This window comes from Ambystoma mexicanum, chromosome 3p (assembly GCF_040938575.1).
Source record: "Ambystoma mexicanum isolate Mex_15411 chromosome 3p, UKY_AmexF1_1, whole genome shotgun sequence".
Taxonomy (NCBI): domain Eukaryota; kingdom Metazoa; phylum Chordata; class Amphibia; order Caudata; family Ambystomatidae; genus Ambystoma; species Ambystoma mexicanum.
This window is the reverse complement of record NC_090925.1, coordinates 354241949-354265215: the sequence shown is the minus strand read 5'-3', so window position 1 is coordinate 354265215 and position 23267 is coordinate 354241949. Positions and strand designations below refer to the sequence as shown.

Genomic DNA, 23267 nt, shown 5'->3' with positions numbered 1-23267 from the left:
ATGCCCTTTTTTTCAGTACTTTCGCACAGTTCAGTTTTTCTTCTTTTTTCCAGTGCCCCGCCTCCAATATTGAGGAAACGGGGGACACCACTGCAAGCCCCCAAGGCTAATACATACCGAAAATAGGCAGTGGGGGACACCCCCGAAACCTCTGCTCCACATATTCAGTATGCATTAGCATAATTGTTTGTTTTATTCGATCGAATGTTACGGGCCAAATTCAGTCAAATGTAACATTCGGTCAAACAAAAACTAAAAAATAAATGCTAATACCACACTATTAGCTGTTTCTCAGTTGCAAGTCTCAACCAGAGCACACCCGCTGCATCGAACTTCCTTTCCAATAGAAACACTGACTTCATTGTGCAGCACTCTGTTGCTTTCTATCTAGGGTTGCACTGTATAAATCACCTTCGTACATACATACATACATACATACTACACATAGTATTCTATTCTATATATTTTTTGTATAGCGACTCACACTCGAAGGCCACAGGGCGCTGTACATATATACTATATCACACACTCTGGTTCCAGGACTGATAGATCATCAAAATGGCAAATGTCACAAGAGCTTGTGAGGATATTGTGGAGGCGTTGACCTCTAATCAGAAGGGCTGAGGTGCACTTGCCAGCAGAACTTTCCCCGTATTAGCCAAAATGCCTCTGTCATCATGCATTCAAGAATCCCTTTCCACTGTAAGGTAATACAAAAGTGTTATACACTGAAAGGGTTATTAACCCTTACAAGCACAACCCTAAACACCCAACACACAAAGGCATGCCACTCTGAAAGCAAGGACAGCCACAAGGTGAATTGTCCTATCGAAAAACAAACCCCAAAGCAGCTCCTGCATTCTGTAGACTTGCTCAGCAGGTGAGTTCCCTACGCAATGTATCAACACGCAGAACAGTACACTGTGTTCCAGGAAGCAAATCCGGATGCTTGGCTTCCAGGTAATAATCCCTGGCATTGTTGTGGATTTGACGGATCTGGGTAGCAATCTGGAGCCGCTGAAGCCACTACAGGTGCCTACCAGCTCTTCTGTTCTGCCCCATCGCACCCGTTGCTGGTTCAGTGGTCTGCAACCGTCAGATCTCTAGATGTTTTGGACTGAACGTGACTTCTTCACCTATGGCAGAAGAATGTCTGCAGTGGGCAATAATGGGCCCTTATCGCTCCATATCTGTCCTCCTGTACAGTTCATTGTGCTCAGTCAGCCTCCCAGGACAATTTCTGAGGGTATTGTCCACCGTAGAAGGCTTTATGCCAATAATACACACTCCGCCATTTCTTTCCTGAGGTACCGTTCCAATCAGGGCACCAAAGTCTATTAATTGCCGGGACTTTGCGCTTGCTCTGAAATCCCGCTGTAAATATATTTGTATTGCGGCATTACCTGATCCAATGCCAGAGGAAGATGTGTAATACCCGTGGGGCGGGAGGCTCGCATACAGCCCAGGATTCTAGACGGCACATTCTGTAGCATCTATGGGTGGGGTTCTTCCTGTTGCAGGACTATGCTGCCCACCAAGCTGTGAAGGAGCCATGACACCCAGGAGCCCCCCGGGCATCATATATATAAGAGTAATAGATTTGTTTTGTTACTTCAACTAATATCTACTATGGACTTCTCCACATCAGATTCCTAATGCTATATAAAAAGAGACAAGCTTAACACACAGTGACGCAAAACTCAAGGACAGAGAGTCCAGCTAAGGGCCTTTTGGAAAGCCCAGAGCCTCCAGGTTACAATGCACAGACCTGTGGACAGTGTGAGGGAATGGCAAGTTACCTCTACAGCACTGATAGAGACCGGGTTGTCTCTTACTTACATTATAGATCATTTGCTGGAAAAGGCATGAATGCTGGCGGTTTGGGGTGGGGATAAATATGGCTACTGCTTGATATCAGAGGGTGAAGAGGCCTCAGCTTCACTCTCTGGTCCAGGTTTTATCCCAATCGAGCTGCACTTGCAGGTTGTCGTCTTTGCGCATGGGTTGGGGGGCGGGGGGTGAATTGGCTGCATTGCTGCCACCAGGTACCAAGAGGAAGTGGTCAACTGAATTGGGCTCTCTCCAATTCCAGCAAGAATCTTCACTTTGGGGTGTCTGTTTTGGCAAGCCGCTGTCTGCTTCCATGGCGCCATTATTCACACTCACTGGCACCTGTGATGGGAGTGTATATGTCTCCCCTGTTGCTCCCCAGAGAATCTTGTTGGCTGCTGCCCACCTCTCCAGGAGTGTGCTTGGGTGGCATTCATCTTCCGGTGTACCGCATATGGTGGGAGCCCCTTGCCAAGCCTCTATTTTCCCTTTTCTGGTTTGTCTTAAGGTACATCCTGGTCCATGCACCTTCTCCCATGTGAGTGAACTAGGAGTCTTCAGACGGTTGATGCATATCATTTCCAGAAATGGGGGAACGACGACGGCAAGGCCTCAAATACAATATTACCTAAACTGCTCTAAACCAAGCTCCTCAAAATTAAGCAGATAGACTTACCCCTGTACACACTGAGGCCAGCGGGCACCAATTGCAGATCTAAATCTACCCAGGCCATCATAGGAAAAGGCAGAATCTGCATCTACATCTATGTGAGGATGAAGGCTGACGCACAAGAGGACGGCCACATGAAGGCTGGGGTTCCAACCAGCGCCTTGCCATGTAAGAAACCAGCCCCTGAAACTCCAATGGACCACTCTCTTTCAAGGAGCAGCAGAGTGCAGATCTCCAACCTCCAGCAGGACTTAGACAGGCATAAGAGCGCCATGCCGCTGTCTCTGATGATTTCCTCTTCACCCACCAGCAGATCTGCTAACGTGGATTGGGGTGCCCTTCAGATACAATATGCCTCCCCCTTTTCACCTTTGTGCATGGATTCAATTTCATCAGAGAGTGTGGCACTATCCCTTCAACATTTCTTGACAAGGAAGATGGGTGTGGGCCTGATGGGACGGACCAATTCCGACCCACCCTACCACCCCACCCACCCCCCATCCCCATAACATGGTCCTGTCTAGGTAGCCTGTGATACAAGATGCAATTGCAAGGGCGAGCAGCTCATGCAGTATAAAGGATGCCCACTCCAAAATATCAAGGCCGGTGGGGGTGGATAGGAATATGGAAATAAAGACAGAGGTGCAGCAGCAGCAGCGCCTCTAAATGGGTCTAGGAGACCGAGCTCTGTTTCAGCCACTGGGACATCTGTAGGTACTGAGCCGTCGCTACTTTAGCAGAGACAGGTCAGATATTGGATTGCAATTCTAGGCTGGACGTGGCAATTTAGATCAAGTGGGACTGTGTTCACATGAAGCTTCACAGAATACTCAAGGATTTTGACATTGTTCGCCTCAATGCACAGCTTTATAAAATCTCACCACCAATCAACTGAAGCCTTCTTAATAGAGCTTCAAAACTTCACAATTTATTTTTTATTTTAATTGGTTATTTATAACACACTTAATGCCCAGAGGTTTCTAAGCACGGACCCGGGGATCGAACCTGTGTTGCTCTGCATCGTCTTGCTTGCAAGGCGAGCACGGTGCCCTTGAGCTATCATACCCTCCACATCCTTTAGCGACCAGAGCTTTCGGGGCTACAGGAGGTCAATGTGGGGTATGAACAGCAATTAGTTGCAGCTGAGACCTCAGTTCGAACTGCAAATGAAAAGGAAGGGCATTCTGACACGGGAATAGATCAGCTAACTCTGCAGACAGAGACCATTCAAAGCAAAGCATGCATCAATGAAGTCCGCATATTTGTGAGGCGAAGGACTTGGAGGGTCTTGCCACTGATCTCAAGAGCCTTCTGCGCTGGTTGCTGTTGGGAGCATTGCAAGAGGAGCAATCTGGGGGTAACTTGAAGTACCTCAAACCAAGAGTGCACCAAGTTCCAAGACTCAAGTGTAAAAGAAATGAGCAAAGAAACCCCATTGCGGCGGATCTCGGAACATACAAGGGCATTGCTACCGCTACCGGGCCTTTTGATGCTGACAGCTGTCTGGAGGAGTGGCATCCCTATTTCATCTCACCTACTTTTACTAAATCCTTGTCAATGGGACCCATTACAATGAAAGTCAATTTCAATGCAAGACAATTTCACAGAATATGCACAAATTGAATTATAAATTAAACTCACAGAAATTTAACATGTGAAAAAGAAGTAGCTTAACATTAAAAATAACGTGGGAATATTTTAAGAAATTGTAATGGAGACAGTGCATGAAAAAAAACGAGAACGAGAAAGTGCAAAACAAACAAACAATAAAGGAGAGTGAAATAAAGGGAGGGAGAGATCAGCAGATCAAGGAAAATGGCAAAATAACTAAGAAACTATCGCAAAAGCTTAGTGGGATAGCATGAAGTCAAATGGACCCAAAATCAATCTGAATGGCTTGAGGTCAACTGGCTGCAATGATTTGAACATTCAGTGAGATCCTTGCAAGTAAGCCTATATGAGAGTTCCACAGAAGGGTTTGAGCTTGCCCATGCCCTGTTTTGTGCAATGCATTCCTCAGTCAGTTGTGGGATTTCGTATGGGGGGTGGGCGGTGTTTGGGCCTTACAATCTTCCTGAGCACCCTTGTGTGAGTAATGATCAGAGCTGGCAGTTAATCAATGTGTGGGATGGGATGTGGTGGGGCTTTATAGGATGGGAAGAGGTTGTAATGTGAGATGGTGGGGGAGGATGCAATGTGAAGGGGCAGGCAAGATGTAAGCAAATGGGACGCTATTGTGCATAAAGTGATGCGCTGTGGAACAATGGTGGTGATGTGATGGGGATAATGTGATATGAGAGTGTGTGATCTAAAAGGGCGCAGTGGAATGTGTTGTAATTGGATGTGATGGGTGTAGATATGTGAGGACTTAATGGGATTTAATGTGATGTCGCTGATGTGATGGAGTACCATGTGAAGAGTGTGTGTGACAGCATGGTGGGATGGGACACAGATGACAGTCGGGTTGGGCAGTGGGCGCTTACAGGTGCTAGAGGCGTGTGGGGCTGTGTGGAACAGTGGTAGCTGAGGTGTGGCGCAGTTCTTGATACTGCAGGTGGGCTAATATATCAGTGCCGATTTTCTCATGGCGTGTGGTGTGTTTGGCGGTAGTAACAGGTGTGTGCTTAAGATTCTGTTTGGTGTGAGAGGATCAATTAGGTTCTAGCCCTAGCCCAAGTTGTGTGTGGAGGGTGTGGGGTTTGGCTCTTCTGTCTGCCCAGGTTGTGTGGGATGTCAATGGTATGGTAGATGTTTGTATGGTAAGGTCAAATGGTTCCATCTAAATGGTTGTGAGTGGTGTGTGTTTGATTCAGATGTCTGGCTAAGTGGGGCATGAGTCTATATGTGAGAGGTGAGTTTGTCTTACTGTCGGCAGTATGTGCTTGTTTCAGTCGGGTGGTTGGCTAGGCTCGAGCCGATATGTGAGGGATCAGTGTGGCGAGTGTGGCATTGTGTAGAGTGGTTATGCAGCAACTTGTCTTGTGAGTCTCATCTATCAAAGGACTCCTCGTGCTGCTGCATGCTGCCATATTTCAATTGCCGATTTATTTGGATAGAGCTCAGTGCTGTCCTCGAGGGCAGTGGTTTTGTGTGGTCCAGATTTGAAGTGGAATATTGTTCCACAGCTCCCGCAGAGCAGCATTTGTATCAATTTGTTTCTTGCGACACATACATCATCAGTAGTGTTGTGACTTTAAGCCCCTCCTAGGGCTCGTGCACAGTCACGTGTTGGTGACACGTGACACACCATGTGTTTGTCCTAGTAAAAGGGGCAGATGGCTTCCCGTGTGCCGGTCATCACACGGACTCCCTGGCTCCTGTGTGTCATTTCATGAGTGCATGACGGGGGGGGTGGGGGGGGCTGCTGGCCTTAGCCGGCCCCATAACAAGTAGGAGGGCCCATGTGAGAGTTCTAGTGGGTTGGTATTTGGTCAACGTGTTTTGGAAAAATGTACAGCCTGAGTAGTGTAATGCTCTTTGCGTGATGCAGAACTAGCCTCTGTGATGATGTAACTATACAAGGAACAGGGGGTGGGACATTGTATGGAATCTCCTGAAAACGTAGAGGTTGTCAATGGGCAAATGTGTGTTTTATGCTAGTGTGTGTGAGACTGTTTTGTGCGGTAGTCCCCACACCTAGTGACCCCCCTGTAAGTAACCATGTCCGAACAGCACCTTTGATCCCAGGCAGGCTCTGGCAAACTATGTGGACTCATATTTACAAGAGCGCCTGTGTACGAATGCCAATTCCTTTCCCTCATGTGTTTACATGGAAATCCGAAAACAAGCATTTCGCCGGGTAGCAGTATTCTATTCTATGCTAGGATGTGTGGGGTAATGCCGGTCCGCACCAAGATAGCCACCAAAATAGGACAATGTGAGTTAAGACCTCCTCCAAGATGGCCACCAGGTAGTCACGTGCACGTAGTATGTGAAGAGGAAACACGGCATAAAAAGACTGGCCAACAAGACCTCAGTGTCTCGCAACTGCTTTGGTTAGACTACATGTTCAGAAGAATTCAGGCTAGGTGTTTAGTCAGGTAAGCTTAAGATTTCTGCATGTATGCCTTCTCAAGTACCTTTATGCTATAGAAGCATTAGCCAATAGATACAGAGTAGATTCATTAGTAGTAAATTAGAATGTGTGGGTTTGACCTAAAACGTGCTCTATGGCCACCTATAATGGCAGGCTGTGCAGCCTATTCCACAGGGTTCACCCAACAAGGGCCCCAAGAAAATTCGACAAATGGACAGGTTGGTGTAGGCTAGTCGGGCTCCGCCTTATTGCTAATCGGTTCTCAAGGTAAATTCATATGTAAAAATAATTACTGAAATTAGTCTGTTTCAAATCTTCATCTGGTGTTGGTTTTAATTTATCATGGAGTCAGCCGACACGTGTTTCGACCTAAGTCGTTCTCAAGGCCTTTGACTGGACAGGAATCCATTGTTATGGTGCGCTGATTAGACATAGAGATATCTTTGATGTTTTACAATGGGCACATTCCCAGAAGAAAGGGGTGATCCCCAGAAGAGAAAGAAAAATATCTTGCCAGTAGAACCTTTAAAAGAATATATTATCTGCTCCTAGTTCATGGGTTCATTTGCCCATTTGCGCGACTAGCCTGCACCAACCTGTCCATAGGTTCATTAGTATTTTTCTTTATGCTAAATGATGGTAGACCATACCTTTTTGGCAGTCAGACAAGTCCTCAATCCTCTTTGTTGTTAGAATTGAGAAGACTAATCACTACAACAACGGCTATCATTCCTGTGACTTCACAAAGAAAAGCTCCTTTTCAGATGGTTCGAGCCTGGCAAAGCAGGAGATAGGTAAGGCTACCAGTTGCCTTATGTACTTACCTATTATCACTATAGAAAGGGAAGGGACACCTTAGATTAATCTTTATCATTTTCACCCCACTCCAACTCCTGAGCCGATAATCTGAAAAGACAGAAAGGGGTGGACTGCTGATAGGTCGCCCCTGCCTGTTAACGGGTGCTCTCCTGTGTGAAAACCGTCATCTTCCCACCACCATCCCTCATCTTTTATTTGTCCATTCCACCCACCCCACTTACCTCTTTTCCTTGGCGAGAGAGGACCCTCCACAGCGGCTGCCGCGCTGCTCCAGCCATTCCATGGCCACCATGGAAATGGAAGAGGGGCTCCTTAGGGAGCTCCATCTTCCACATCCATGGAGGCCATCTTGAGACAGTATTTTCATTCAATGAAAGGGACACACGTGGCGTCCCATACATTGACTGAAAATACCATTTCCTTAGCGGAAACCGGGGTGCTAATAGCATTAAGCACCCGTTACCATGGCTGGAATGGATGCTAATGTCCCGGGAGCCCGGGGCCATTAACACCCATTCCAGACCTTGAAACGGGTGCTTATGCCTGTATTCAGCCTCCTGGGCTTGTGGTGGGGGTCAACATAGCAATAGGTTTAATGGCCCCAATCACTACAAGCTTTCAAAACTGCCATCCAGCCCCCCTAAAATGTACATGAGGTGTTGAAATTTGCAATCAGAATTAGAGCATTTTGGGTAGGAGCTCTGCTGAAGCGGGGCTTCATTTTGGTGTAAGGGGTGTTTCGCTTACCTTCCATCGTCTCCTCATCATGTACTTCCGGAGCTCAATCTGTGACTTGAGAAGGCGGTTGCATCGTTTGGCTTTCTCTGCCAGGTCATTTAGCCAGGGGTGGCGCAGGCACTGACCCGCACTGAGGCGGCCGCTGGAGACAATCAGAAGAGATGGATAGAGAGAGAAGGCGTGAGGATGGGAAGGACAGAGAGTAGAAGGGAGGGCAGAAGTGGCAAGGAGGAGATGGTGGTGGGAGAAGGGGAGTGGTCAAAAAGAGAGTGGTAAGGGGAGGAGACATAAGAATCAATGGGAGAAGAAAGCAAGCAAGAGGAGGATGGAGAAACAGGGGAGATGAAAAGAAATGAGAGAGGGGGAGTGGAGATGGTGAAATACATAAAACAGCACAAGAAATAAACAGGTGAGACAGGGACATGAATTATTAATGAAAACTGCACAAGAGGCAATGTGAAATGAGAGAAGTGAGGAAAATTGTAGAAGCAGCAGTCACAAACCCCCTGACCTATCTATCTAGCCTGAACAACTTGCATTATGTGTGTGCAGAGCACCCAGGGGTACATTCCCTCCTCCTTTTCCTTTTTTAAGTTCCATGCAGTGCTTTAAATGGGATAAGAAATCGAGGGACGCGTTAACGCGTCATGATGCAATATTACTTCCCAAGTAGATAATACACCTTTAAAAAAGGCAGGGCTTATGTAACTAAAGGTGTGACCCAAGAGAGCAGTCTAGTTTTTATGTATAATGAAAAGGGGTACATGTTACTTGAAAAGAAGTATTAAAATGTGTGTGTAAAAATATTGAGCAAAATAAATATATTGAAATATAAAATAGGGCATCAACTCAAAATGGGCCAACAGACCATGCAATCCCACAGTTCTTTTGAAAGAAGTCCATGATTCTTACAAATTAAAGTTATTCAAATGACAAAAATAAAATATATCAAACAATGTATTCTCGTGTAGGTGACATCTACTGTTGAAGAGCAGTGTTGGCACTCATTTTCATGACAGTCTATTGAGGCATAGAGTTAACGGAGTGGGGGAGGGGCGTTTGGTCGCTTACCCCTGCCAGCCCACATCCTGCTAGCCTAGACAGTCCCGCCCCACAGAAGTAGGCTCTTCAACTCAGGCACCACATCTCTCCAACTGGAGACTCTCTGACCGCCAGCAGTGTCACGTCAGTGCATAGCCCAGGATATGCGTGCCTAAAGCCCCTGCCTTCTCAGCCCCCATCACTGGGGGTACAAAGCACACATTGAGCTGACGCTCCTAAACTAGGTACCCTCCATGCAGAGACACCTAGCAGGACTAGAATAGAATGCAAGGCACTGCTTAATGAGAAGTACCCTGATTCCACGGTATGGTGGACGCTCTCCGCCGTAAGAAAGCCCTTCCAACCCCTCTCATTGAACGGGCCGTTCCCTCTGGCCGTGTCCCGATTCTGCGGGCTCCCGAGAAATAGTAGACACCCCCGACTAAGGAGGATGCAGCGTCTGGGACATTTGGGGCTCCCCCTTGCAGTCATGGTGTTCACGGCAGGCACGTGACAGCCACTTTTACTTTGCTTCTTGGATTCGTGCACGTGTGCCTCGAATGCCAGGCCAGAATCTGAGTGATTCATACAGATTGCTTATTCCATCCAACCAGTCACTCACAACCCTCCCGCATCCCCGAGCAGGACAAAAGAGTGACATCAAGTGCCACACCCCACAAAATATACCTGCCATCTTGTAACAAACAGTATTGGCTTTCAAAATGACACAAAATGGCTCTGTAAAGGGAAACAATACAAACTCATATATGGGGTGTGCAACAGGAGGAGGGTAGCAGGGTTCTAAAGAATGGGTTTAATCTTCTCCCTTTTCCATGATCAAAGCCCCTCCCAGAAAGGAGGGGAGAGTAAGCACCAAATCTCATACTACACAACCCGACAGCCTTTGAAGATCCCTGAGGAGACGCTATTGTGATAACAGGGCATACCATGTTGTGCAGGGACACTAGCTCAATGGATTATTCCACATGCTGCAGATATACGTGTGCAAACTGTGGGCCACAGGTTTAAATTGGTTAACTTATGCTGTCATACTTCTGATAATTGATGCAAATGAATAGGTAATGACCTGTGTGACGGACCTTCGGTTGGCGCCACTTCTCCCGAGAGGGGTTCCCTTTTCAGGAGGCCAGGGAGGTGTGGCCGCTAACCTATAGTCCCCCTCGGGGTGATAACATGTGGGAGGAACTCATGGGGAGGAACTCCCCTCCTGTGGATAAGGAAACGAGTCTGAGATACGGCCCCTTCAACTCCCAAGCCTTCAAGCTGACATCCACATCACATCCACTTGGGAATAAGAACCTGGCTCTGAGGCACGGCCTCGCTAACCCTCAGTCCCCCAATCCCCTCAAACATCAGCTCAGGGTTGAACTATTTTATAATCCACATTCCCTTTCAGATTCATATATTAAGCAGTTTCCGGAATTAATTGTCCCAAAACTGAAACGACAAACTCCAAATTTATAACAGGAGTAACGGGAAGTTCCAATTCCCATGGAGTCCTACAGAACTCCCTGGGGTGGGAACCACTGAAGCACCGGCACCGTTGTTAATGGTGCCGGTGCTTCAGTCAATTCTCTTCCTGTAGAACTTGAACAACCGGCAGGTCAGGCCTACCAGTAGTTCACTGCCCCTACCAGCAGACTTTGAGTGAGTCGGTCGTGGCGGCATTATTTGCTGCATTGTTACTGGACCGGCTCACTTGTAATGAGGTCCAAAGTGTCGTGGGACAATGCTGGTCATAGTGAGCAGTACATAATAAGGTTTATCAATCAACCTGGTCAGTGCTCAAGGGGACTCTCGGGCTTAGGCGGGTGTTCGTAGAACCATATAGCAGTGTTTAGGGGCTGAAGGGGATCAGAGGCGTGAGGGGGTCCGTGGCAGACTCTCACCTTTTCTCCCTCACCAGCAGGTTGGAGATGAAATCTTTGGCTTCGTCCGAGACATTCTCAAAAGGTTCCTCATTGAAATCCACTTCCGAAGATAGAACATTGTTCATCGTCTCTGTGTCATTGTCCCCTAGGAAGGGGGACAACCCGCTTAGCCTGGGGAGAGAAAAAAGTGGGTGATAAGGCCTTAAGCAGAGATACAATAAACAAAAGATGCAGTGAGGGGACGGTAAGAGAAGAGAGTGGGAAGGGGAAGTGAGAGAAAGAATGAGAAACAGAGGGAGAAGAGCAAGAGAAACAGGGATAAGAAGCAAAGCTCTGCTTTGCCCCTTGCCGTCCCTTCCACCTTGTATCAGTGGACCAACAGGTTCACCCATATCTGCTTTTGAATGAAAGCTCTTCAGTTTTGCACCCTTATCGCCATCGCTCCATAACCACGTGAAAAGTGGGTTATAACCTGACCGGATTAGTGTACCCCAATCAGTTGTAGAACAAGTTAGCAATTCAGACATACATACCTACACAAAGAGGGAGAGAATTCACAAGAAAAACCAGGAGGGTATTTATTTCCTAAATCACATTTGTTAAAAGAGGAAGCAGGAGAACAGTGTGAACTATGAATCAACACTGAAGCATTTGTAGAAGAACAAAAAACTCTTATTTATGACAAGCCTGTCGTAACTATGTGCCATTTTGTTTTAAATCCATGTGATAGTTTTGGCCCCAAAGTTTCTATTCTACAACAGTCTTAGTCCTACAGAGATAATTCCATTTCCAGTGTTATGCCGATGACACAGAGCTTTCCTTCAAACTTCCCTCTACTACTTCCTGTTCCTCCCCTCTGATCCCCGACTGCCTGTCTGCCATTCAGACACAGTGATCAGCTAACGGCTCCCGCCTTAATGCCAGTAAGCCAGAGATCTTTCTAATTTGGACACCTGCACCCTCTTTTACTCTTACTCACTGGCCACCCTCTTAGGGTCCTCTACCCCTACCATCTTGTGAGGCCAAAACCCTTGGGGTAATCTTCAATTCCACTCTCTCCTTCATCCCTCACACCATGGATCTTACTAGTTCCACCTCCTCAGAGTCCTTCTTCCTTTCCTAACATTCCCTCAGAAGCTCAATGTTTCCAGAGCTCTGATCCTCTCTAGGCTGGACTACTGCAACAGCCTCTTTTTCAATCTCCCTCTTTCCTCCCTACGCCCACTCCAGATAATCCAGAACAGGGCTGCAAGACCTATCCTTGGCCTCAAGCCCAGGGACTGTATCCCCCAGCCCCAAAATCTGTCCACTGGCTCCCAGTGGCTGCAAGGATCAAGACCCTCGTCATCATCCACAAGGCTTTATGTAGCCTCGCACCCCGCTCTCTCCAACTTTCCCTCCCTAAATAGGGCTAGAGCCCCACACTCCTCTAACTCCAACTCCTTGACCGTCAAACACTACTCCAAGCAGAGAGGGGGGGTCAGGTCTCTCTCATTGGCTGCCGCTTCTCTGTCCCTCTCAGACTTGAGACGGACCTCCTCAAGTTCTGGAAACTGCTCAAAACTCTGCTGTTCTCTACCTCTTTCCCTTCCCTGCTAATGACCCCACTGCCGCTGTGACTGGTGGCCTGATCCTCATGAATCTCACAGGATTCCAGGCTCTTCTTCCCAGTCGATACCAGCATCCCCCGACCCACTGCACCTTCCTTGCGGGCCGCTGCTTGACGGCTCTACAACCCTCCCACGGGAGTCACATGCACTAGCACTTAGCCGGAGGTTCTCCTCCTTGGCTCCCCTTAGCACTTCCTTCCCGGGCCCTCCATCAGCACTTGCCCACTCCTCTGCCACCCCTCCCCATCTCCTGCACTTCCCTCGCTGCACTTGCAAGTCCGAATGCCACAAGGCCTAGTGGGTCCGTGATTGTTTGACTGTGTTCGCCATTGTTATTTTTCCCCTGTTCTCTTCCCATATAGCATTGGGGCGCTTTGAAACACTATTCAGTTGTATGAGCGCCTAACAAATGCCCAATAAAATAAATATTAACTGTGAAACAGAGGCTTGAAATCAGATTCCTGAGGGTTAAAGACAATAGTTGCCTAAGCAGGAGTCACGGTAGAGGTCAAGCGATACGCAAAGCCCAGGAAGTTTCATCTGCCAGTTGTAATCCCTGCAACCTGTCGCTCTTTGGTTGAAGGTGTGTGCCGGCCTATATAAACAGGTCATTCACACTGCAGCTTGCAATATGTGAAAACCATCTTGGGTTTAAATGATGACTAATCTGTTTCTTCTGAGGACTACAACCCCACTCTTGGCCAGTCATGTACCCGGCTTGATGGAAACAGATAAAGCCAGGAGGCTCTCAATGATATTGAATGGTGTCTGGTGGCACCCCTTAGCCAAGTACTTCTCTTCAAAACACTGACAAATGATTTTGGCGGTTTTGTTGGCTTTAATGGTTTCTAATTAGCACAACGCAAACCTGATTGCCACCAGTCAATGCACAAAAAAACAACTTATTATGACCAAGAAGAGGGCAGAGGAAATTAATAGTGCCTCCAAGTAGGCAGGTGACCCGAAACATGGACTCATTTACAGGATCACTTGCACTTTTAACACCACTGACAACCAGTGTTCCCAAACATAAGTAATGAGCACCAAACACAGACATGAGACAATTGCCTTTAGGAATGTTCGAAATGATTGACTCATTTAACAGGTGCAATAATCCATTATGTTTGAACCTTAATAGATGCAATCAATCCATGAATGCCTGAATGCGCAGACATTAATGTGAGTTTAAACAAAACACGCAGCCAGCCTTCCTCTCGTCAGCAGACCCTGGCAAGTGTGAGCTGAAAGTAATCATAACATTAATTTGATAAAGATGCAGAACTACCTTGTGCCATGAGTGCCCAGCAAGTTATGTAGGGGGACAGCAGCAGGCACAAACACAACTACCTTATCAGCAATTGCACCCCTCCCGTCTGCAGTGCTTCAAGGCATTATGCAGGCACTTAGTGGGAAAACTAAAGAGCGTCTTTCCCCTCCCATTTTGCTGCCACCATGCTCAAATGATTAGGGGCATCAGAATACTCTGCTACACACAGGCCAGGGACCGGTGCAGACCATTTTTCAATGAGGCTATTGCCTCAGTCCGTTGAGTACAAAGACGTCCTGAGTGGATGTCATCAGCTTCACGGCAAGTCAGGACCAAGGGCACAGCCTGCATAAGGACCCAGCCACATGGAGATGCCAAGCATCTGATAAAAGGTTTGAAGGGGAACACCACTCCCTGAGACGGAGTTGGCAGAACACTGTCCTTTCAACCCTGCTCTAACTAATGGACTTCAACATGAATGTATTTTTTAGAGTATTTTGGCGCCATCACCCATATTTCTGGCACCATTGCCACCTTATATATACAACTTCATGGCCTGTTGGTCATATAGATTTAGATAACACTTTTTGTCATTTCTGCTCTGCACTTTTAGCCTTTGGGGTGTGTGTAAATGTGAATGGATGTTTGTACTAGTGCTGGATGTACTTTGATCAGATTTTTAAATGCATTTCTATCAAATTATACATTTCTAAATAATATACAGCTCTGATTAATTGCAGCATGTGACTATTGCACTAATGTTTTTTGCTGTTTTTTTTGCTTTCTTGTGGTATGAAATTTGTGAATATTGATTGTTCTATGAATCAAATGTGCTTCATTGATTGTTAGTGAATTTGTTCCAGAGATATAATTGTTCTGCATATGGCTGGTTTATCCCATATATCCTGGGGGCGAAGGGAATCCTGCTTTTCAGTTTTCATCTGGGTGACTCCAGGAGACATGTACCACATTTGTAAGATCATGGCCTTTCTTTTAACAAACTAGTGCATAATAGGAGTTGTAATCTTTGTTCAATCAATCAAAAGCAATTTGGGAATAACGTGACCTTACAATGTTTTGCAATAGGAAAGCTCAAGTTGGAAAAAATAGTTTTCCCAGTAACATGGAGCCACCATGTCCCCATAGTGGGTCGTGCATGTGCGAGCGGGGCAATGGTGTGAGAGGGCACATCTGGTGCCAACTGGCTAGGGTATACAACCTCTCCCCTACATTGAGTGTGGGCCCTAGTTCGCCAAGTAGAAAGCTGTGAGACTGCTACAGCTAAGGGGTTTTACTAATTGCTGTGTGGCTGTCTGACCTTCAACGAGAGTTGGTGAGCCCAGACAGATGGAGGTATGTGGTTAGATCCCACCTGAGGTTTGTGTATGCCTGTTCCCTTATGGTCTTGTGGGAGATCAGCCTAAAGTCAGATCCCCCGTTTCTGCAACCGGCCTTCAGATGAAACCTACACTCGCAGGACACAGAAATGTGGCCTACTGCTTGTGAAGGCTCATATAAGCCATCTGGGACAACCGGCACCAGTTGAGAACATCCTTTTAGGTGTCCCCCCAAGTTTGATGGGAATCCACTGGGTGTCCACTTTCAGTCCTCTAATCGTAACACTGACTTCAGTCATGCCACCCTGGAGAGAATCAGCCATATAATTATAATTTGTACACCATTTTGCACAAGGCTTTAGCATGGAGGGTTATATACATTGTAAAACAGCCAACATGTAGGACCCTCTAACTACTAAGAAGAGATTAGTGTTTGAGAGAACTCTTCTGAGGGTACTATCTGTACTATTTAGAGATACTTAGAGGGTCATGTCCACTTGGCTGTTTTTACCTATTACTTATCTATGCCTGTGAGGCCAAAAGTGTACTTCTGGCGCTGGGCACTTGTAGTTTATTTCGTTCTTTCCTTGACTGGATCACTGACATTTCTGCTGATGAGTTTGAATTCGAAACCTCATTTCAGATGCAACTCTGTGATGTTTTTTGAGAAAACCTAATCCTTTCAGCTTTAGGGTACCCCAAAGGCACCCTGTTCCCTCTGCTTGCGACATTGCACGGCAAGCTGGATGGGATTCACTAGTTGAGGGCACTCTACAGTTTATGTTTATAACTTTGGTGGGGGGGATTATACCCTCCTTCCTTAGAGGAAACCTCTGTATGAATCCTGCTACTGAGTCCAACAGTTATGCTTTTCTTCTCCAAGTCAGTAAGTGGGATACATATTGAGTCATATATGATCATGGTCAATGCCTGCCTTGCAGAGAAAGGGTTGCAGGGATCAAAAACAGATATGACAGGTTGAACGACTGAGTGTTTGGAATCCTGCTGTAATCCACACCTGAGAGAAAGATTTGGACGCGGTTTGAATGGATCAGCCATGCAGTGACTGAGTGACTGCCAAAAGTTGGGAAGAATGCCCCTTTCATATTGGCTGCTGCATGTTTACTCCAACTCCTTCTTCAACCCAAGAGTTTGTATCCTTACTGGGTAGAATAACAGAGGTTAAGCTTGCGGACGAGACCCAATGAAGACACAATGGTTGGTCCGTGATTACGGAGTCGAAGCTCTGCTTGCGTCTTGCCAAGACACAGCTGAGGTTGGGGCTGTACCAGTGTCTGCAAACGCCATACTTCTCAATGAAACATACGCAACTAAGGAACCAGTGCTCCATCCTCTTGACGTACCAGGCACAGTGAAGTTGCAAGGGTATCACTACATATTATCCCCACCAAAAATATCGCCGTCTGGAACCGCCATAGGCGATATTTTTGGGGGGGATAATTTTTGGGGTTCTTGGTTGCGGGGGGTGTCCCCCGCTCCTTTAAAAATAATGCAGTGGTTGCGGGGGTGTCCCCCCGCAGGTTCCATGCCTTAATATTGCCACAAAAATATGGCGATATTCTTGCGGGGATATTAACACTTGGAACCGTTGCAAGCATCAATGACCACCTGCGCCTAGAGCAAGCCTTAGTGCATGTCTCCCCATGGACCCAACACAGAGTGACGGAGCAGTAGGCAAACGGAACATAAGTACAGGACACAGCCTGAGGCTGTTGGTACAAAAGCAACAAGCAACCGAGGATCTTCAGACCAACTCTTGGGTTCTGAAAAGCCACCAATCTCACCTGACCAGCCACCGCCGGATTCCGATTGCACTTTACAGTGACTGGAGACATGACTTCTGCCTCCAGACAGCTGCCCTGCTTACTTGCATGAGCATTTCAACTTCTTCGCAAAAAGGCAACTCCTCCAGTTGTCTTCCACAAGCCAGCTTGCCTACAAACCACCTTCGTCGACACCAGAATTGATGCTACATCACCATAGACCAGGAACCAACACCGTTGACCTCCAACCTTCCCAGGACCCGGATTATTAACTGTGGCTGGCAGGAAACATTTAAAGAATTCTGACCATGAGAATCTCCTGCAATCAAATCCCTCTGGAAAGGCATCAGAATAATACCACACCTATCTGTTACATCTGACCTGTGCCTAAAGGTCTGGATATCAGAACATCAGAAACGGTTTTTCACTCAGCCAATCGGAAGCAGGCCCATCTCTTAAACAGATGTTGGACCAACTCGTAGTTGAGCAGACAAGTCCACAAGTGCCCCTGTGGTTCTAATAGCCAAACTTGGCTGAAAAGTTTTGTTCTGAAGGACCAGTTTGAATGTAGACATTGGTTTTAGATTTGTTATGACCCTCACTCTGACAGGACTAATTCTACAGAAGTCTAATGTACGGTAACCTTCACATCATTTGACTTAAACTTACAATAGCTAAAGTATTATTTCGCTAAAATCCTTGTTTGGACATTTTCCTATTTACATTTTGTAAGTCTTACACTGTATCTTCTAACTTTCATGCTCCCCTACTACACAATGACCTTTTGTATTTCTATTTTCATTTAGGTTTATATAATGCAAACCTCGCAAGGAAGCCGCAGAAGGATGTACAAGTTATTTGGGGTTCACAGAGGTTTGTGAAAGGGGAGGTTACAAGTTATACATCCTCATTACGAGTTTGGAGGTATATCAGCGGTAATACCAAAGAGATACCACCAAACAGTATTACCGTTACCACCACTTGGTCTGGCGGCATTACCACAAGACGACAAGTGGTGATAGGTGGTGTTAGTCCCCACTAATTGGAGTCCATAGGGACTGTGACGGTATTACCACCAGCAGTATTACCACTTGAGGTAATACCACTGATTTGGCCTTTTTCGATGGTAAGGTGGAGGAATTACCTCCAGCATTCTGATGGGGGTGTTTCTGCTGCCTTACCTCCAAACATGTAGTTCGGTGGTGTGGTAATGTGGCAGTAAAACTGTTACCACTGCATTACCACTGTTTTTTTACCACACTGACAAACTCGTAATGAGGCCCATGGTAGCTTAGGTACCCCCCACCCCACAGGTGGGGTGGTATGTACCAGCGATCCCTAAGTATTTCTTGAAATAGTCCCTGAAGAGTAGCAGGTTTTGAGTTCCTCCATGAACTAAAGCTAACTCACAACAAATGGTTACACAGGGTAGTAAGACATATCTATCAGGGGATATCAAACACTGGTTGAAGAGCAAATTACGTACGGCAGCCTTCATGGAAAATATGCTTCATGTTGGGAGTATGACATATACTAGAGATTATTGTAATGAGAGAGTCTCTAGAACATCTCCACCAACATATATTACTGCTTATCCTAGCACGCATATTTTTCGTACCCATTTACTAATCAAATTTAATGCGACAGTAGTATTATCATCAAAGTGCAGGAGGTATACATTGTTTTATCGACACACACTCTGTCGCTTATGTGGTCATTTGGTGGATGAGACAAGCTTCCATTTGATTACAGAATGTGAATGCCTTGACCCTCTACGAATGAAGTTTTTTAAAGCATATAATAATGCAACTACCATGAATTAAATACCTTCTCTATGGTTGGCTTTTATGCAAGGAAAAGACACAAATTTAATATATTTTATTGTTCGGTTTTATATGCAATTAGCTGAAATGTTTAAATGTCTTCAATAAGTCTTGAGTCCTCCTTGCGGATATTTTATGTAAACTGTGTAATCTTTTTTGTATATGAATTGTAAGTCATGTGTTATACAAAGCCTTGTTGCTATATGTATATCTAATAAATTGAATTAAATAAAGAAGCTTTTGAGCAGTCGTGACCGCGACCAGGACAGTGTTCCAATAGGCTGGGGCATAGTGTTGTAGTGCATCTCCTTTGGGAAGGAGATCTCTCTAGTGAAGAGAGCATACATTATGATGTCATGGAATGTTGGTGCATGTTTCTTATTGGGTTCCAAGTTGGGCAGTTGGAGGAGAGAGCTGAAGGGGAGGGAGCCCATGAGATGTGGGGTCTTCTTTTCTGACTTATTAACCTAATAAATCTACATGTATGACTTACCTGCTTCCGCTTCATCTTCATAACAATGGCGACGAGGATGGGATGAGATTTGATGGAACGCAGGAGAAAAAGAAGATCCCAGCTGTGATATGCCGCTTCGACGAGCCCCGTGTTGAGAGAGACGTCCGGTGAACGTCCCTGCTCCTGCCGTCAGCCGTGCTCTCCAAATCCACCCATTTGTGCGAGAAGGCCAATCCGTTTTGTCTTCCGTGTGCGGTCCCTGACGTGGAACGTTGCCCACACGACGGTCGCTGATAGGACTGCACGTGTCATCCGTGGCTGCCCGCCCGGTTCCGTGTGACCGGCCGACGTGGAAAGGCTGCGGATATCAGCTGTCTACGCGAGCGATTCAGCCGGACAAGGGGCTGTCGCTGAGAAGAGGCTCGTCGTTCGCCCGGCGCCAGAGGAACATTTCTGGGAGGGCAGCTCCGCTATCCTGTAGCGTTGAGCGGCCACTGTGTAGAGGTCTGCGTGTTGGCCGCTCCGCTTCCCGGTAGCGTCGAGTGGCCACCGTGCGCAGGCCTGCGTGTCCGTGCCTCCCCATCGCACCTCCCCAACGTAAAAGTAAGTGTTTAAGTGTTTATAACCCTGGCGCAGCGCCCTCGTGTTGCCGGGCGTATGACGGATGATGGAAGGCGTGGGGAGCGGACTCCGAACCAGAGTACCGTATTCCTCCTAACGGAGAGACATGTGAAAGTGAACTGCCGAGGACAATAGAATAGAGGGGCATTCCTTACTCCAGTGAGGCGTTTGATTCCCCATAAGCCATTTGAGGATTCGAGGCAGCTAGTAAATAACTGAAGGTGTCAGGGAAAAGCATTTTAAGTAACATTTCGGAGGAAAAACGGGACACTGCCGCACTTGCACAATCTTCAGGTGGGTAGACACTAACCAGGATCAAGACATTGTGCAGTGTGGTTTTGCAGTGTTGGTCCTGATTGCCGGGATTAGTTAAAAAAAAAACACATAAAGCGCAGAAAAGCAACTGAGAAATAGTAATTTCCAGAGCAGGAAGAACGAAAAAGGTGCCCTCCAAGTGACATTTTGCATTCTGGCGAGATGGCAGCTTTGCCAGGAATATCTGGTCCTCCCATTTTTATGCCTGCCCCAGGCGCGGCAAGAATTGCGTGGCCCCAATGGCGCAAGGGCTTTTTGCACTACATGAAAGCAGCCGGCGGAACAGCTTATTCCAGCGAGAGGAAGTTGGCATTATTGTTACATTTTTTGGGCTTTGAGGGCCTAAGAATCTTTGAAACTCTACCTCAACTGGTGAGTGACGGAAGCGGTGATGAATTAAATGAGTTCGAATCCGCATTAGTGAAGCTAGATAAACATTTTAACCCAAAAAGGAGTACAATTTTGGAAAGGTACAATTTCCGGATGCGCACACAAGCCCAAAATGAATCTGTTGAGGATTATGTGACTGCATTGCGACATCTGGCTCTTACATGCAAATTTCAAGGAAGTTTCGACGAACATATTCGTGATCAATTCATGACACATTGTCGATCCAACAAGATACGAGAGGAGTTGTGGCTAAAGGATGAGCCAAGTTTAGATGAAGTATTGGACTTAGCGAAACGTGTGGAGCATTCCATGGCATGTGTGGCCAAACTTTCCAAAACTGAAGGAGGGGAGCCCAAAGAAAGTAAACCGGAGGTGTTGTCTGTGGCCGAGGGAAAAAGCAAAAGGAAAGGAAGAAACAGACAGTCAGGGAAGAACAATCCGGAAGAAAGGAAGGGTCAAGACTATATGCAGAGATTTGAGAAGAAAGAGGATAGGAAGGACGAAAGGCTATGTTATCGGTGTGCTAGTGCAACGCACTTTGCATCCTCCGTTGTGTGCCCAGGGCGGAAAAGTACGTGCTCAAAATGCAAAAGGAGAGGACATTTGGCATCGTGCTGCAAGAACTACCAATTTGGACAGACAGGCCAACGGAGGGTCTTGTATGTAAATGAGGAAGAAGATGGAAGGTCATCAGAAGACGAAGTTGTAGTGCCATTACAAAATGTTATCGTGAATACTGTTAATGTCATTACAAATGGTGGGGACTTTGAGGATTGTGAAAGGCCTTATGCTGTGGTAACGGTGAATGGGCGTAAGGTGTCAATGATGGCTGACTCAGGGTCGAAAATAACTTTAATATCCAGGGTTGCTTTTGAGTGCGAAATGAAAGGGGTAGTATCTGAGTTATCAGAGCCCGACATAAGTCCAGGAGGGTACAACCAAGATCGTATTGACGTACTGGGTTATGTATGGAGTAGATTTGAATTCAAGGGACGCAGTTGTGATGGCAAAGTGTATGTCACCAAGAAGGGACAATCTTTATTAGGGTGGAGAGAACAAAAGAATTTGGGGATCAGAGTCGATCCCAATCACCCAGAGCAAGTGCTGCAAATTTCCGAAGTGTCTGCGAGTCATGATAGATACATGTCGGAGTTTGGGAAAGTGTTTAATGAGAAGTTGGGAAAGGTGAGAGGGTTTCAGCACCAGATAACATTGAAAAAGAATAGCATGCCTATTGTGGCAAAACTCAGGCCGGTGCCTCTAGCTTTGAGGGAGAAAGTGCAAAAGGAATTACAGCAGCTGTTGGAGTCAGGTGTGATTGAGAGAGCTGGGGGGGTTGAATGGGTATCCCCAGTGGTGATTGTGAAGAAAAGTTCAGGTGACATAAGGTTATGTGTAGACATGCGTGAGTTAAATAAGTGTGTGTTGGTGGACAGACATCCTCTGCCCAACATGGGTGAACTGTTGACCATGGCGGGTGGAGGAAGATTTTTCTCTAAGTTAGATATGACGTCAGCTTATCATCAGGTCGAATTGGTGGAGGCGTGTAGGAAAGTTACGGCTTTTGTAACGCATGAAGGTGTTTTTCAATTTAGGAGAATGCCATTTGGGCTGGCGTCGGCTTCTTCAGTATTTCAGAAGATCATGGATCGTTTGTTGAAGAGATTTAAGGGAGTGTTCTGTTTTCAGGATGATGTGTTGGTGAGTGGTGCAACGATGGAAGAACATGACAGGAATTTACGCAAGGTGTTGAGGATATTTGAGGAGAGAGGTATTACTTTGAGAGGTGAGAAATGTGTGTTTGCAGTGACGAAAGTGGACTACCTAGGACATGAAGTGTCAGGGGATGGAGTTAAGCCCAAGGAAGATATGATTAATACCATTAAGAGTGTTGAGAAACCGAAAAACAAGAATGAGCTGCACTCTTTTCTAGGAATGACGGAATTTTATCACAAATTTGTGATAAATTATGCTGACAAAGTACAGGAGATGAGAAAGATTCTTAAGAAGGGCGCTGATTTTGAATGGAATAACCAGTGTGACAGGGAGTTTAACAGGATAAAGGAAGAAATAAATATGGCCGGCCCATTAGGGTGTTTTGACACAAGGAAGCTGACCATGATCACAGTTGACGCTAGTGAGAGTGGACTGGGAGCTGTGCTATCACAAAAGCAGGAAGATGGTTCTGAAGAGGTAATCGCCCATGCCTCGAGGGGTCTCAAGGGAGCAGAGTTAAGATATTCGGTACTAGAGAAGGAGGCTTTGGCATGTTTTTGGGCTGTGGAACGCTTCAGAAATTTTGTGTGGGGAGTAGAGTTTGTGTTGCGAACAGATCATAAACCCTTAAAAGCCATTTTTGAGAATAAGGGCCTTGACAAAGTATCTCGGAGAGTGGCAGGGTGGGTTACCAGGATGCAGACACATTGTTTTAGGATGGAGGTCATTCCCGGGAAGGAAAATGTTTTAGCCGACAGTCTATCGAGGATAAGGGTGGCAGCACCTGAATGTATGGAAAGTGAGGAAATGGAATTAGTGTTTGTCAACACTGATGGCATTGTGTCCAAGCAGGAGTGGTTGGACGAAATGGAGAGAGATGATATCATAAGGAGGGTGATTACATATGTTGAATCTACGGGGTGG

General features: G+C 46.4%; 1 protein-coding gene across 2 annotated transcripts in view; it reads right to left on the bottom strand.

Moving 5' to 3' along the window:
• MYLK2 (myosin light chain kinase 2) overlaps positions 1 to 23267 on the bottom strand; it is a 315549-nt gene that overhangs the window by 4794 nt on the left and 287488 nt on the right. For both annotated transcript variants that reach the window (XM_069650999.1, XM_069651000.1), the window contains exons 11-12: positions 11045 to 11197; positions 8103 to 8235 (exon numbers count right to left, since the gene is read on the bottom strand). In XM_069650999.1, the coding sequence (XP_069507100.1) occupies positions 8103 to 8235; positions 11045 to 11197 (286 nt within the window). The remainder of the gene's footprint in view (positions 1 to 8102; positions 8236 to 11044; positions 11198 to 23267) is intronic.